The 13,325-nt window shown below is 55.0% G+C and overlaps 1 protein-coding gene across 1 annotated transcript; it reads left to right on the top strand.

The window, feature by feature from the left end:
- Positions 1-1,171: 1,171 nt before the first annotated feature.
- Positions 1,172-5,997, top strand: VPS37D (VPS37D subunit of ESCRT-I). Its single transcript, XM_060173488.1, has 4 exons — positions 1,172-1,428; positions 2,647-2,818; positions 3,138-3,220; positions 5,039-5,997. The coding sequence occupies exons 1-4, from the start codon at positions 1,291-1,293 to the stop codon at positions 5,396-5,398; spliced, it is 753 nt and encodes a 250-aa protein (XP_060029471.1). The 5' UTR covers positions 1,172-1,290; the 3' UTR covers positions 5,399-5,997.
- Positions 5,998-13,325: the final 7,328 nt, after the last annotated feature.

Here is a 13,325-nt window from a genome sequence, read left to right on the forward strand (position 1 = left end):
CTTTTCTTACTTCTAGAGGTTGCCTGCACTCCTTGGCTTGTGGCTGCTTCATCTTCAGAGCCAGTGGCAGCAATAACCCTGGAGGCAAAAATAAAAATAAAAGAATAAAAGTCTTTTGCTGAACTATTATGCTGTCTCCTGGCCCCAAATATCAATATGATATAATAAATCACAGAACAGACCTTTCTCCCTTTGTGTGTATGTTGCTCTCTCAACAGGAAAAAATACATATATATATATTTTATTTGTTTTGTTTTAATTTTATATATATTTGCTTTAATCTCTTCTGTCAGGCAGTGTTGTAGGCATAAACCTGGTTCCCAGTCTGGATCGTAGGAGTACTACCCGCTTTAACCCAAAAGGCTCCCCAAAAATAGAGACTATGACCCCCCCACCCCGTGCCCAGCACACAGGCCCCTCCCACCACCCACGCACCCACTCCTCCAACTCTGAGACTCTGCACAGACAACAGAACCGGGACTGTGATTTTGGGGACATCCTGTCTTCATCATTAAAATGTCAGCCACCTCGAGGCCGGGTGGTGGCACAAATCATTGAGCACATATGTTACAATGCACAAAGACCCAGGTTGGAGGCCCTGCTCCCCACCTGCAGGGGGAAAGCTTTGCGAATGGTGAAGCAGTGTTGCACGTGTCTGTCTCTCTCCCTCCCTGTTTCCCCCTTCCGTCTCGACTTCTGGCTGTCTATATCCAATAAATAAAGATAACAAAAAATTTTAAAATATATACCAGCCACCTCTGCAAGTAAGCCCTCCGCAGCACCCGTCACCCCATTTCACAGACGGAAAGACTGAAGTTGGCGGGGTGGGGAGCGGCAGACCAACAAGGAATCCAAGTTAGCAACAGGGGAGGAGCTCCCGACTCTGCAAATGGTCGAGCGAACCCGGGTGGAGAATGGAGTGGGGGGGGGGGGTCTTAGCGCAGCCAGCGGATTGCAAACTCCAGGGCGGGGGTGGGGGGCAACCGGGGGAGAGGGGGAGGGCGGGGGCGGGAGGAGGACGTGAGCCCAGGGGCGGCTCCAGCAGTCCGGGTGGCTGCTGGAAGCCGGGTTTCGGGGCGCGCCCGGCTGGCGGGGATGCGGCCCGCCCCCTCCGGCCCCGCGCCCCACCCCCAGCCCGGCGCGGCCCCTTTAAGGACGCGTGGGGCGCCCCCTGGCGGCGGCGCGGCGCGGCGGCCGGGATCCCGGAGCAGGAGCGGAGCGGCGCGGACCGGGGCGGAGCGGGCCGAGCGGGCCGAGCCAGCAGCCGAGCTGGGGGCGCGGGCGGGCGGCATGTACCGGGCCCGGGCGGCGCGGGCGGGGCCAGAGCCCGGCAGCCCGGGGCGCTTTGGGATCCTCAGCACCGGGCAGCTCCGGGACCTGCTGCAGGACGAGCCCAAGCTGGACCGGATCGTGCGGCTCAGCAGGAAGGTAGCGCGGGGGTCGTGGAGGCGGGGGGCGCGGGGCAGCGGCCTGGATGAGCCGCCGGGGACCGAGGGCCGCGGGTGTTGGGGTGCAGGGCCGGGGCGCGGGGGGCCGGGCACGTCCGGGTGGGCCCCGCGGAGCCGCCCCCGGGGAGGGGGTGCCCGGGAGGCGCCGTGCACCCCGGGATGGCCGCGAGGCGTGTCCTCCAGCCGATGCTCCTGGGAGGTGTGTTCTGAGGGGCGGGGGGGCCTTCCCTGTGTTGTGGGGGGCCCAGGCTCGCACACCCACGTTCTGGAGGGCCAGAAAGGGGAGGAGCCATCGTGGGGAGAGCTGGGGGGCCCCTGACACCTTGGAGGAACCCTCGGGGCGGGGTGGGTGGGTGGCGTCCACATTCTGGGGGTGCACGAGGGGGCTTTGTGCCTGGCGTTGGGGAGCCGTGCGTGCCATAGGCCGCCAGAGGAGAAAGTTGTCTATTTCAGATAGGCCTGGGCTGCTGGGTGTTGGGGGGACAAGAGGGGAAAGCGCCTACAGGAGCCAGGCGGGCAGGGGGGCCAGTGCGTCCTGGAAGGGGCAGATGGAGGGTAGTATACCTCTCGGGGGCACACGGGGATGACTGTCCCTCCTGCAAATGGGGGGGGGGGGCGGGACAGAGGCTTCTCCAGGCCCGAGGAAGCTAGGGATGTGATTTCTACTAGAGCAGAAAGTGAGGAGTAGGTCCTGAGGGATCTGGGAGGAAAAGGGGGTGTGTATTCCTAGGGGGTGCGAGGATCCCCCCTGGAGGGCAGAAGGAGGGGGGGCAAAGGCAAGATAATGCTGCTTGGTTGGCGGGGGTCCTGGGTGGGAGAAAGCCAGGGCGCAGATCTGGCTCTGAGCACTTGGAACTGGGGGGTTGGGGTGTTTTGGACCAAGAACACCTGAAGAGGAAGCAGACAAAGGCCCTGGCGGGAGGGGGCTGCCCAGGCCTGGAAAATGGGACAGAGGCGGGAGGGGGACTCCCAGGGGACCTGCGCTGAGGTATTAATTGAAAAATTAAAAATTAACTAACATTTGTAGAAGGCTTGGGTTGCTTCCCAGACACCCAGACGCTGGGCCCAGACCCTCCACCTGTTGGTTTGCCACCCTGTGGGCCCAGGTCGGGGTGGCCTCCTGATGGGGGCCTGAGGTGGCCTTTGGGGCCCCCAGCCAGGCCCCCTGAGACTTCCCTGGTCTCTCCTTTGCCGCCAGTTCCAGGGCCTGCAGCTGGAGCGCGAGGCCTGCCTTGCCTCCAACTACGCGCTGGCCAAGGAGAACCTGGCGCTGCGGCCCCGACTGGAGATGGGCCGTGCTGCCCTGGCCATCAAGTACCAGGAGCTGCGAGAGGTGGCCGAGAGCTGTGCCCACAAACTACAGCAGCTGGGTGAGGTGGCCGTGGGCTACAGTGCCCAGGCTGGGACACAAAGGGTGGCCTTACCCCTGCCAGCCCCAGGGGTGGTTGGGGAGTCCTGTGGGGGAGGATCTGGGTGGTGGGAGAACAAGTTCCCTCAAAACTTAGGACCTGGGGAGGGGGCTCCAAGAGCCAACCCCTTCCCCACAAGGCCACAGCAGGGACCCAGATGAACACTGCACAGAAACTCTCAGCAGGGACCCTGGACATCCATCCGCCCTGCCTGTCCCTCTTCCCTTGGGACACCTTGGGGTTCACTCTGCTCACCAGCCCTTCTCCCCCACTCCCCCAGAGGATGGCGTACATCGCTGGAGCCCCCACTGTGCTCTGGGCTGGCTGCAGGCTGAGCTGGAAGAGGCTGAGCAAGAGGCTGAGGTGAGTGGATAGGTGACTAGAACTGTGGCCAGAGCGGGAGGTCCAGCCTGGGGTTCACCACCTCCCTCCCCGCCCTACACATATACCCACTGCATCCTAACATTGCAAGCTGGACAGCTTCTCCAGGAAGCCTGCCCTGAAGTGCCGAAGTGCCAGGCCTAGAAGAGCCTCCTCTGCACAGCAGCAAGCTCACCCCCAGACACACACTCCAGTTCTCCCTGTCCCCCCAGTCTCCCACAGCAGTTGGGGCAGAATTCTCCCTGCTGGGTGGGGAACACAGTGCTCAGTGAGCTCAGAAGACATGAGTCCAAGTCCCTTAACGTGTCAGACCTAGGCCCAGGCTGGAACCCAGAAGGTGTTCAGGGCCAGAGAGGGGAGAGGGGCCTTTTTTTTTTCCCTTTAAGATTTTATTTATTTACTGACACAAGAGAGAACCAGAGCATCGCTGGTACATATGATGCAGGGGGTGGAACTCAGGACCTCAGGCTTAAGAGTCCAACCCTTGGGCAGGGGTAGATAGCATAATGGTTAATGCACACAGACTCATGCCTGAGGCTCCAAAGTCCCAAGTTCAGTCTCCTGCCACCACCATAAGCCAGAGCTGAGCAGTGCTCTGGTTCTTCTTCTTCTAGCGTTTGCCCTTCTTCCGTAGCCAGTCAACAGCGTCAGGTTGAAAGCTGTCAGGAGCTGCTTGTTGCTGGCTTTGAAAGTGACTGGGATCCATGTGGATTCAGTCCGCTAGGAAGGATCGTCAGTTTCCCCAGTGAATGGGGACTCACGGGATGCACCACGGGAAGGTCGATCCAATGTGCTCTGGTTAAAAAAAAAAGAAAAGAAAAAGAAATGTCCAACCCTTATCCACTGTGGTATGTCCTGGGAGGCACTTTATTAACCTTTTCTTCTTTTAAAATTTTACTTATTTATTTATTGGATAGAAACAGAGAGAAATCTAGAGGGAAGAAAGATATAGAGAAGAGACAGAGACCTGGAAGGGACACTGCTTCACTGCTAATGAAGCTTCCCCTGCAGGTGGGGCTGGGCCCAGCTGTTGTTTACTTTTTTTTTTTTCTTTCTTCACCAAAGCACTGCTCAGCTCTGGCTTATGCTGGTGTCTGGGACTGAACCTCTGAGCTCAGAGTATCAGGCATGAGAATCTGTTGGCATCACCATTGTGCTGTCTCCTCCACTGCTCTTTCTTTTAATTATCTTTTTATATTTATTTATTTATTTATTGGATAGAGATAGCCAGAAATCGAGAAGGAAGGGAGGGGTAAAGAGGGTGAGAAACAGAGTCGCCTGCAGCCCTGCTTCACCACTTGCGAAGCTTTCCCCCTGCAGGTGGGGTCGAGGGCTCAAAACTGGGTCCTTGTGCACTGTAACATGTGCGCTCAACTATGTGTGCCACCACCTGCCCCGCTTCTGTTTGCATTATCTACAAATGACTTTTTAAAGATAGGCAGAGAGAAAGAACCAGATACCACTCTGGTACATGGTACATGTGCTGCCAGCAATTGAACTCAGGACCTCACACTTGAGAGTCTAATACTTTATCCACTGCGTCACCTCCTGGACCACATCTACAAATAATTTTATATCTCAGCGAGAGAGGAGAGCCAGCCACCTTCTGGTACATGTGATGCAGGGATTGAACTCAGGACCTCATTCTATGAGAGAAGGGAAAGAGCTGGAGCCCCACTGTGGCAGGTGCGATGCTTGGGATCAAATCTGGGACCTCATGTTTGAGAGTTCAAAGCTTTATCCAGTGCGCCGCCTCCAGGGCCGCACACCGCCCCACACCGGCCTTCGCCTCCCGTGTAGGAGCAGATGGAGCAGCTGCTGCTGGGGGAGCAGAGCCTGGAGGCCTTCCTGCCCGCCTTCCAGCGCGGCCGCGCCCTGGCGCACCTGAGGCGGACCCAGGCCGAGAAGCTGCAGGAGCTGCTGCGCCGCCGCGAGCGCTCCGCCCCGCCGCCCCCCGCCGCCGCCGACCCCCCTAAACCCTTCCCGCCTGCAGCCGTTCTACCCACCGGGGCCGCCCGGGGGCCTCCAGCAGTGCCGCGGAACCTGCCTCCCTTGGACTCCCGCCCAGCGCCCCCTCTCAAGGGCTCCCCCGGGTGCCCCCTGGGCCCAGCCCCTCTGCTGAGCCCTAGGCCCTCGCAGCCAGAGCCCCCCCACCGGTAGGATCCAGGGTATGCCCCCTCAAGGGGGGGCTCCCGACTTAGTTGATGCGTGGCTCCTCCCCCCCCCACTGCCTGGGTGGGGGGAGGGGCAGGCCCCTCCCCCGGCCTCCCCAGGTCCTGGAGGATCACCCCTTAGGCGCCGGAGACAAGCAGGGTGGGTGGGCTGGGATGAGGCCTCTGGCGCTGAACAACTTTTGGGGTAGGAGACCCGGGAAAGAGCTTTCCTCCTGGGGGGGCCTGGGAAGATGCCCGCTCCCCCCCAAGGGGCCCCGCCTGGGGGGGCCTGTCGCACCCCGCCACTGCACAGAGCTCTCCTCTCTCCCTGCAGACCCGGGGCCTGCGCCCTAGGAGCTGGGTGGGGGCTCCAAGCTGCAGGTCAGGGCCGCTGGGCCCCCCCCTCGTGCTCCAGACCCCGGGGCAGGGGAGCCCAGGGCCTTGTGACCTACACGGGTGAGAGTGGGCCACCCCCCCAAAGGCCGTTCATTATTTTTCTGTCCCGGTCTCTGTAGAATGGAAGCGTTTGGAGGGCAGGTCCTTGTCTTTGTATGTTCTGTCCCTAGCCCCGCCTCCCAGGGGCCGTCAATAAATGTGCTGATGAGGTCGGTGCCTGCCGCCTGCTCTGTCCCCTGTCTCCTGCAGTGGAAGATTGCCCAGGCCAGTCTTCCTGCCTCTTCCGCCGTGCCCGCTCTTGCTGGGACCCGCGGGGGCCCTGCGGATGGCACCTCCTCTGGCCCAACACACATGGGGAAGGAAAGGCAGGAGTGGAGAGAGGGGGTTCTCAGGGCAGGGGCTTAGGGCAGGCCCCGTGTGGTGTACAGGGGTCTGACCAGAGGACAGTGTGGGCTCTGCTTTTCTCTCTTTCTTTCTTTCTTTCTTTTTTTTGCCTCCAGGGTTATTGCTGGGGCTCAGTGTCTGCACCATGAATCCACTGCTCCTGGAGGTTATTTTTTCCCTTTTGTTGCCCTTGTTAATTTTTTATCGTTGTTGTGGTTATTCTTACTGTTGTTACTGATGTCGTTGTTGGATAGGACAGAGAGAAATGAAGAGGGGAAGACCTGCTTCACCTCTTGTGAAGCGACCCCCCTGCAGGTGGGGAGCTGAGCTGGGGGCTTGGACCAGGATCCTTATGCCATGTGAGCTTAACCTGCTGCACTGCCACCCGACCCCCAGCTCTGCTTGTCTTTCCTTTTGTGTTGTCACCAGAGCTTCCCCCACTCCAGGCTTTCTGGGGGTGGGGAACAGAGGGAGAGACCACAGCACCTAAAGCTTCCTCCAGTGCGGTGGGGGTGGGGGCTTGACCTTACCGGAGCCCGCTGTCCAGGTGAGTGGTTTTTGCTAGCCCTGGGCCTTGCTTTCCAGTGAGTAATTTGTTTGCTTTTTGAAATTTTATTTACTTACTTTTTTTTTTCTATTGATTTTCCCAGAGCCCTGCATAGCTCTGGCTTATGGTGGTGCTGGGGATTGAACCTGGGACCTTTGATGCCTCAGGCAGGAAAACCTTTTTTGCAGAACCATTGTTTCCTCTTCAACCCTATTTATTTACTTTTTTAGGAGAGAGGGGAAGGAGGAGGAGGAAGGAGAGAGAACCAGGGCATCACTGTGGCACTGCAATGCTGGTGGTGGAACTCTGGACCTCACACTTGAGAATCTGCTGCTCCCTCGTGGGCTGCTTCACTGATGTCTGACCCTCTGGGCAGGACCTTAGAGCACTAAGGACGAGAAAGAGCTGGGACTGAGAACTGGGAGAGACGGTAGAGAAGTGTGCCTCTGATGTGTGATGACTCGCCTGAGCCTTTCAAGGCTGCTTCATGTTGAATCAGAGCCTGGTGTGATGGGCAGAAAGCGCTGGGGGCCATACGAGGACTCAGGATGAGACCCTGAGTTAGGGCAGCTGTGCGGTGGACATCCCCACCCCTCCAGAGGCAGGGGCTTTAGAGAAGCCAGCGACAGTGTGAGGGACTTGCCCTTCCTTGGCTTTATTTTCTTATATTTGATAGAACAGAGAGAAATTGACGGGAGACAGACACCTGCTGCCTTGCTTCATAGCTTGCTACCTTTAAGTGGGGGCCAAGGGCTTGAACCTGGGTCCTTGTGCTCAACTGAGTGCACTACCGCCTGGTCCCTCTGTTTCACATAGACCTGAGCTTTCAGGAATCGGGGAGCAGCACCCCTCGAAGGCAAAACTGGTATCCAGGGCCTGCTTCAGCTTCCCCCTCCCCAGGCAACGGAGGGAGGGCCTGGGAGGGAGAAATGTGTCACCATGGGAACCAGATGGCATCTTTCAGACTCAGGTTTAGGGATAAGGACCCCAAGGAAGACTCAAGGCAGGTGGGATAGACACCACTAGAGGGCAGTGGGCCTGATTCTGGGCCATGAGAATCTTCAGAAAGGCTGAGAATTGGAGGGTTAATCAACTTCATTGCTCCCCCTGCTTGAAGGCACATGGAATGTTCTAGAATGTTACAGGCAGCCTGTACTTTCCTTCCCTCCCTGAAACCTGCTGGCACTTCCTGCTTACAGGTTCGGGGGCCTGGGGGAATGTTCCTGGCAGTGATTTTGTGTGTGTGTGTGTGTGTGTGTGTTGGAGAGAAAGAGAACTTGAGGGCCTACGTCATTGTGGGAGGGGCCTATGAGAGGTCTCACCCACTACAGACCACAAGTACTTAAACAAAACAATACCCAGATAAAAAGCTTTACTCCTTTTGATAAAAGCAGAGTTTCTGCCCTTGGACAGCCTGCTGGGGACTCTGTAGCCTCTATTCACCTCCCCAGCCTCCTCCCTTGTGGGGACTTAACATGAGATCATAACATCAAGTACACCTCCTTGTGTTTGGGATCTGGGAAGGCCTTGAGCCCAAGCAGCACACATGAGCCCTGTGGTCGCTGCACAGCCACAGCTAAGAGCCTTCCCCTGACCCAGGGCACGACAGAATGAGATGGTGTCCAGCAGACCCAGTGGGACTGGCTGCAGGTTGGTTCCAGCTGACACAGCCATTTTCCCCAAGGGCCTGAGTGTAGAGCCTGGCATCACTGGCCCCAGGTGCCTTCGCATATTCAGTCATTGACAAAACAGAGATGCAAAGAGGAAAAGAGACCAGGAGAAAGCCAGAGGATTACTCTGGCATATTCAATGCCAGGATTGAGCTTGGGGCTTCATGCTTGCATGTCTGGTGTTCTAGCCACTGTACAACCTCCTGGACTGTGGCCCCCAGCTCCCCACATGCAGTGAAACATGTGTAGGTGGGGAGCTTGCGGCTCGAACCCAGATCCTTATGTGGGTCCTTGCACTTAGTACAATGTGTGCTTAACCCTGCCCCCTCCTCTTTCTTAAATAAATCTTTTTAAAAAAATGCACCCTCCCCCATGTTTCTGGAAACATGTGGTCTTCCCTGCCCTACCCCCCTTTATAGAGATGGGGTACTGAATGGTCCTTCTCTACTGTGAGCAAAATAGGGCAAGTGTGTGACTCCAAGCTTTTGAGAGCTGCCCTGTTGGGAGTGCAGGGCAGTGGTTAGCAACTAACCCAGATGTCAGTGTCTCCAGGCACTGATGGAGGCTGGGAGTACAGTGGTGGCCTCTCATTCTTTGAAAGAAACCAGGAACCTTCATTGTCATGCAAAGTCTACTAAGTTTGGGGAGAGAGAGAGAAACCACACCACCACATCTCCCTTCAGCGCAGGGGGTCTGGCCTCCAACCAGGATGGTGCACACAGCACTTCTTCACCAGCCTGTCTCCTAAATTTTGTCGTTGGCTAGTTTTCTTCCTTCATTCCTCCTCTTTCTTCTTTTTTTGCCTCCAGGGTTATTGCTGGGGCTGCTGCCTGCACTGTGAATCCACTGCTCCTGGAGGCTATTTTTTCCCTTTTGTTGCCCTTGTTATCTTTTTCTTTCCTTTCTTTCTCTTTCTTCCTTTCCTTCTTCCTAATATTGCCAGAGCACTGTTCAGTTCTGGTTTATGGTGGTGCTAGAGACTGAACTAGGTGCTCAGAGCCTTAGGCGAGAAAATTGCTTGTATAATCATGACACATGAGTCTCTCCAGCCCTGAGTTATCTTAAACCGCAGTACCAAACATTGCATAGTGTAACTGTGGCCCACGACCTGTGAAGCTCAGGTGTTTTTTTTTTTTGCCTCCAGGGTTATTGCTGATGCTCGGTGCTAGCACTATGAACCCACTGTGCCTGGAGGCCATTTTTGTCCACTTTATTGGATAGGAGAGAGAGAAGCAGAAAGGTGGAGAGAGAGGGAGAAAGACAGACACTTAAACCTACTTTGCCACTTGCAAAGCTTCCCCTTGCAGGTGGGAAGCCAGGGCCTCAAGCCTGTATATATATATATAATTTATTTATTTATGAGAAAGAGCCAGATATCACTCTGGCACATGTGCTGCTGGGGATCGAACTCCGGACCTCATGCTTGAGAGTCCAGAGCTTTATCACTGCACCACCTCCCGGACCACATACATATTTTCCCTTTTTGAAAAAAAAAATTTAAATATGACAGAGAAATGGAGACTGGAGGAAAAGACAAGAGGGGGAGAGAAAGACACCTGCAGACCTGCTTCACCACCTGTGAAGTGACTCCCCTGCAGGTGGGGAGCCAGGGGCTCGAACCGGGATCCTTATGCTGTACCTTGCGCTTTGTGCCATGTGTGCTGAACTACCTCCTGACTCCCGCGAACCTGGATATTTGCACAGGACTTTGCACTTAGTAACTATATGCATTTAATCAAGTGTACCACTATCATACCACCTTTCTTTTTTCCAGACATTTATTTTTATTATTTTGGATTTTTTTTTTTTAATTATTGCCGGGGCTTTGTGGTAGCACTACAAATCCACTGCTCCTGTGGCTATTTTTTCAATTTTTTTTTTTTTTTTTTGGATAAGAGTGGAGAGGAAGATAGGGAGAAAGACAGACACCTGGAGACCTGCTTCACTGCTTGCAAACTGACCCCCCCCTTGCAGGTGGAGAGCCGAGGGCTTGAACCAGGATCCTTGCGCGGGTCCTTGCACTTCATATTATCTGTGCTTAACTGGGTGTGCTGCTGCCTGCCCCCCTTCAGGAATTTCTTTATTCAGAAATACTTATTTTTTTTTATCCCCCTTGCCTCCAGGATTATTGCTGGGGCTCAGTGCCTGCACTAAAACCCACTGCTCCTTGAGGCTATCTTTTTTTCCCTTTTATTTGTTGCCCTTGTTTATTGTTATTATGTCAGGTTGAGCCTGAAGTAAAGTTTCGAGACCTCCTTTGAATCTGGAGAGGTGGCAGTCTCTGACTATGTGGGTCATAGTCTGTCTGGAGCCGCAGGGGCAGTTCGGGTTGTCTCTGGCTCAACCTGACGCTGTTGACTGGCTACGGAAGAAGGGCAAACGCTAGAAGAAGAATTGTTATTACTATGGTCGTTATTGGATTGAACAGAAATGGAGAGAGGAGGGGAAGACAGAGGGGGGAGAGAAAGATAGACACCTGCAGACCTGCTTCACTGCTTGTGAAGCAACCCCCTTGCAAGTGGGGAGCCGGGGACTCGAACCGGGATATTTATACCAGTCCTTGTGCTTTGAGCCATGTGCACTTAACCTGCTGCACCACTGCCCAGCCCACTCATTATTTCTTTATTCAGGAGCAGCAGAGCTGGATTACTTTGGCACATGCAATGCTGGGGATTGAACTTGGGACCTCATGTCCAAAAGTCCAGTGCTTTATGAACTATATACCACCTTCTGGGCCACGTGGTTTGTTCCTGGTCCTCTGGAAACAGGCATTATTATTTTTAAAATATATTTATTTATTCCCTTTTGTTGCCCTTGTTTTTTATTGTTGTAGTTATTTTTTTTTGCCTCCAGGGTTATTGCTGGGGCTCGGTGCCTGCACCACAAATCCAGTGCTCCTAGAGGCAGTTTTTTCTCTTTTTTGTTGCCCTTGTTGTCCATCAGTGTTGTAGTTACTATTATTGTTGTCACTGTTGTTGGGTAGGACAGAGAGAAATGGAGAGAGGAGGGGAAGACAGAGAGGGGGAGAGAAAGATAGACACCTGCAGACCTGCTTCACCACCTGTGAAGCGACCCCCCTGTAGGTGGAGAGCCGGGACTTGAACCGGGATCCTTACGGGTTCCTGTGCTTTGCGCCACATGCGCTTAATCCGCTGTACTACCATCCGGCCCTCCCCCCATTGCAGTTATTATTGTTGTTGTTGATGTCATCGTTGTTGGATAGGACAGAGAGAAATGGAGAGAGGAGGGGGAATACAGAGAGGGGGAGAGAAAGACACCTGTAGACCTGCTTCACCACCTGTGAAGCAACTCCCTTTCAGGTGGGGATCGGGGGCTCGAACCAGGATCCTTACTCTGGTCCTTGTGCTTAGCGCCACCTGTGCTTAACCTGCTGTGCTACCACCTGACTCCCAGATACAGGCATTATTATTCCATTATCATCATCCCAGCATCAGTCCTCTCTAGGGCTAAGGATGTGAACACTGAGAAGCAAAGCCAGGACCCCTGTTCCTACAGACTTAGGAGACAGTGGTGTGGGCTGGGGAGAGAGAATAATGGTTCTGCAAGATTTTCATGCTTGAGGCTATGAGGTCCCAAGTTCAGTCCTCAGCACCATCATCAGCCAGAGCTGAGCAGGGCTCTAGTCTCTCCCACTCAGTGAAAAATGAGTAGATAAAATACCCCCGCACCACCATAAACCAGAGCTGATCAGCTCTAGTTTTTAAAAAAAATGTGCTTGTACTTGGTGACACTATGTCACATGGTGGTACCATGACCTCAGGACATACGATGGCACGCTGCACTGGCTTGGTGGCATGAGAGCACAGAGTACCCAGGTATCTGCCAGGCCACTTCAGCACCTCCTAACACCAGCTGGCTTGAGGTACCTGAGCTGTTCTGCAGAAACCCCCTGGTGACAAGGTCCCAAGCTGCTGGGACAGATGAGGGGGGACTTTTCCCACCACCCAGCTCCTAGGCAGGTGGCCTTGTGTGACCTCACTCACTCCAGGGCAGAGAAGCTGCGAGGAGTCGCAGGCTGAGACCCACTTTACAAAATCCCTGATTTGATCAGAGCTCTGGCGCTGGGGATTGAACCTGGGACCTCAGAGCCTCAGACAGGAGAGTTTGTTGCATAAGCCATTGTTCTGTGTCCCCAGCCCCTAGAGTACACTTTTCTTGAGCCCTGAAAAAAATTTTGATAAAGCAGCATCATTACTTATCCATGGCCCCTTCCCTTGGCCTCTCTTCAAAGAGTCTGCTGACTTCTGTGGAGCCCAAAAGTAGCAGACATAGTCCTCCTCACTCCCACCCATGTCCCCCCAAAAAGCACCGTGGGGCTCCACACTTGTGCTTTAGCCTCAGGATGTGACTTCAAGAACATCTTACACACACACACACACACACACACATATACACACACACACCAGGTGGAGCATGGCCTGACCAGACTATTCTCACTTACCTTAGCTTGGGCTGGGCCTTTACAGAGGGAGAGATGCCCCAGCCAATGAGACACCAGGATGTTAGGAAGAAACCAGAAATCCTGTTCCCAGGGCCCTGGGATTGGGAGGACTCTCTGGCCCAGCAGGGAAAAACAGTCTGGCTGGGGAGGAAGAAAGTCCCACTCAAGTTAACAGTATGGCAGGACACCTTTGCTTTCGGTCTGGCCCCATGTGGGCCTCCCCCGACCAAGCCTCACCCCAGCCCTGATGAACGACACCTCTCCAGGCCTGTCTCCCATTCTGGGCCCACATTTCCCTGGAGTGTTGTGCCAGGTTGTGATCAGAAGGAAAAGAAGGACAGTTGAGCAGGTCTGAGAGTTCTTCCTGTAGGAACTGGGGAGTACTACCACCATTGAGAACCTGGGTTGGAACCCCCACTCCCCACCTGCTGGGGGGAAGCTTCACAAGCAGTGAAGCAAGTCTGCAGGTGTACCT

This window comes from Erinaceus europaeus, chromosome 15 (genome assembly GCF_950295315.1).
Source record: "Erinaceus europaeus chromosome 15, mEriEur2.1, whole genome shotgun sequence".
Lineage (NCBI taxonomy): Eukaryota > Metazoa > Chordata > Mammalia > Eulipotyphla > Erinaceidae > Erinaceus > Erinaceus europaeus.

Coding starts and splice junctions, on each gene's coding strand:
- VPS37D (XM_060173488.1), top strand. CDS start 1,291: ATGTACCGGGCCCGGGCGGCGCGGGCGGGGCCAGAGCCCGGCAGCCCG. Junction 1,429..2,646: donor TCGTGCGGCTCAGCAGGAAG/GTAGCGCGGGGG, acceptor CTTTGCCGCCAG/TTCCAGGGCCTGCAGCTGGA. Junction 2,819..3,137: donor CCACAAACTACAGCAGCTGG/GTGAGGTGGCCG, acceptor CCACTCCCCCAG/AGGATGGCGTACATCGCTGG.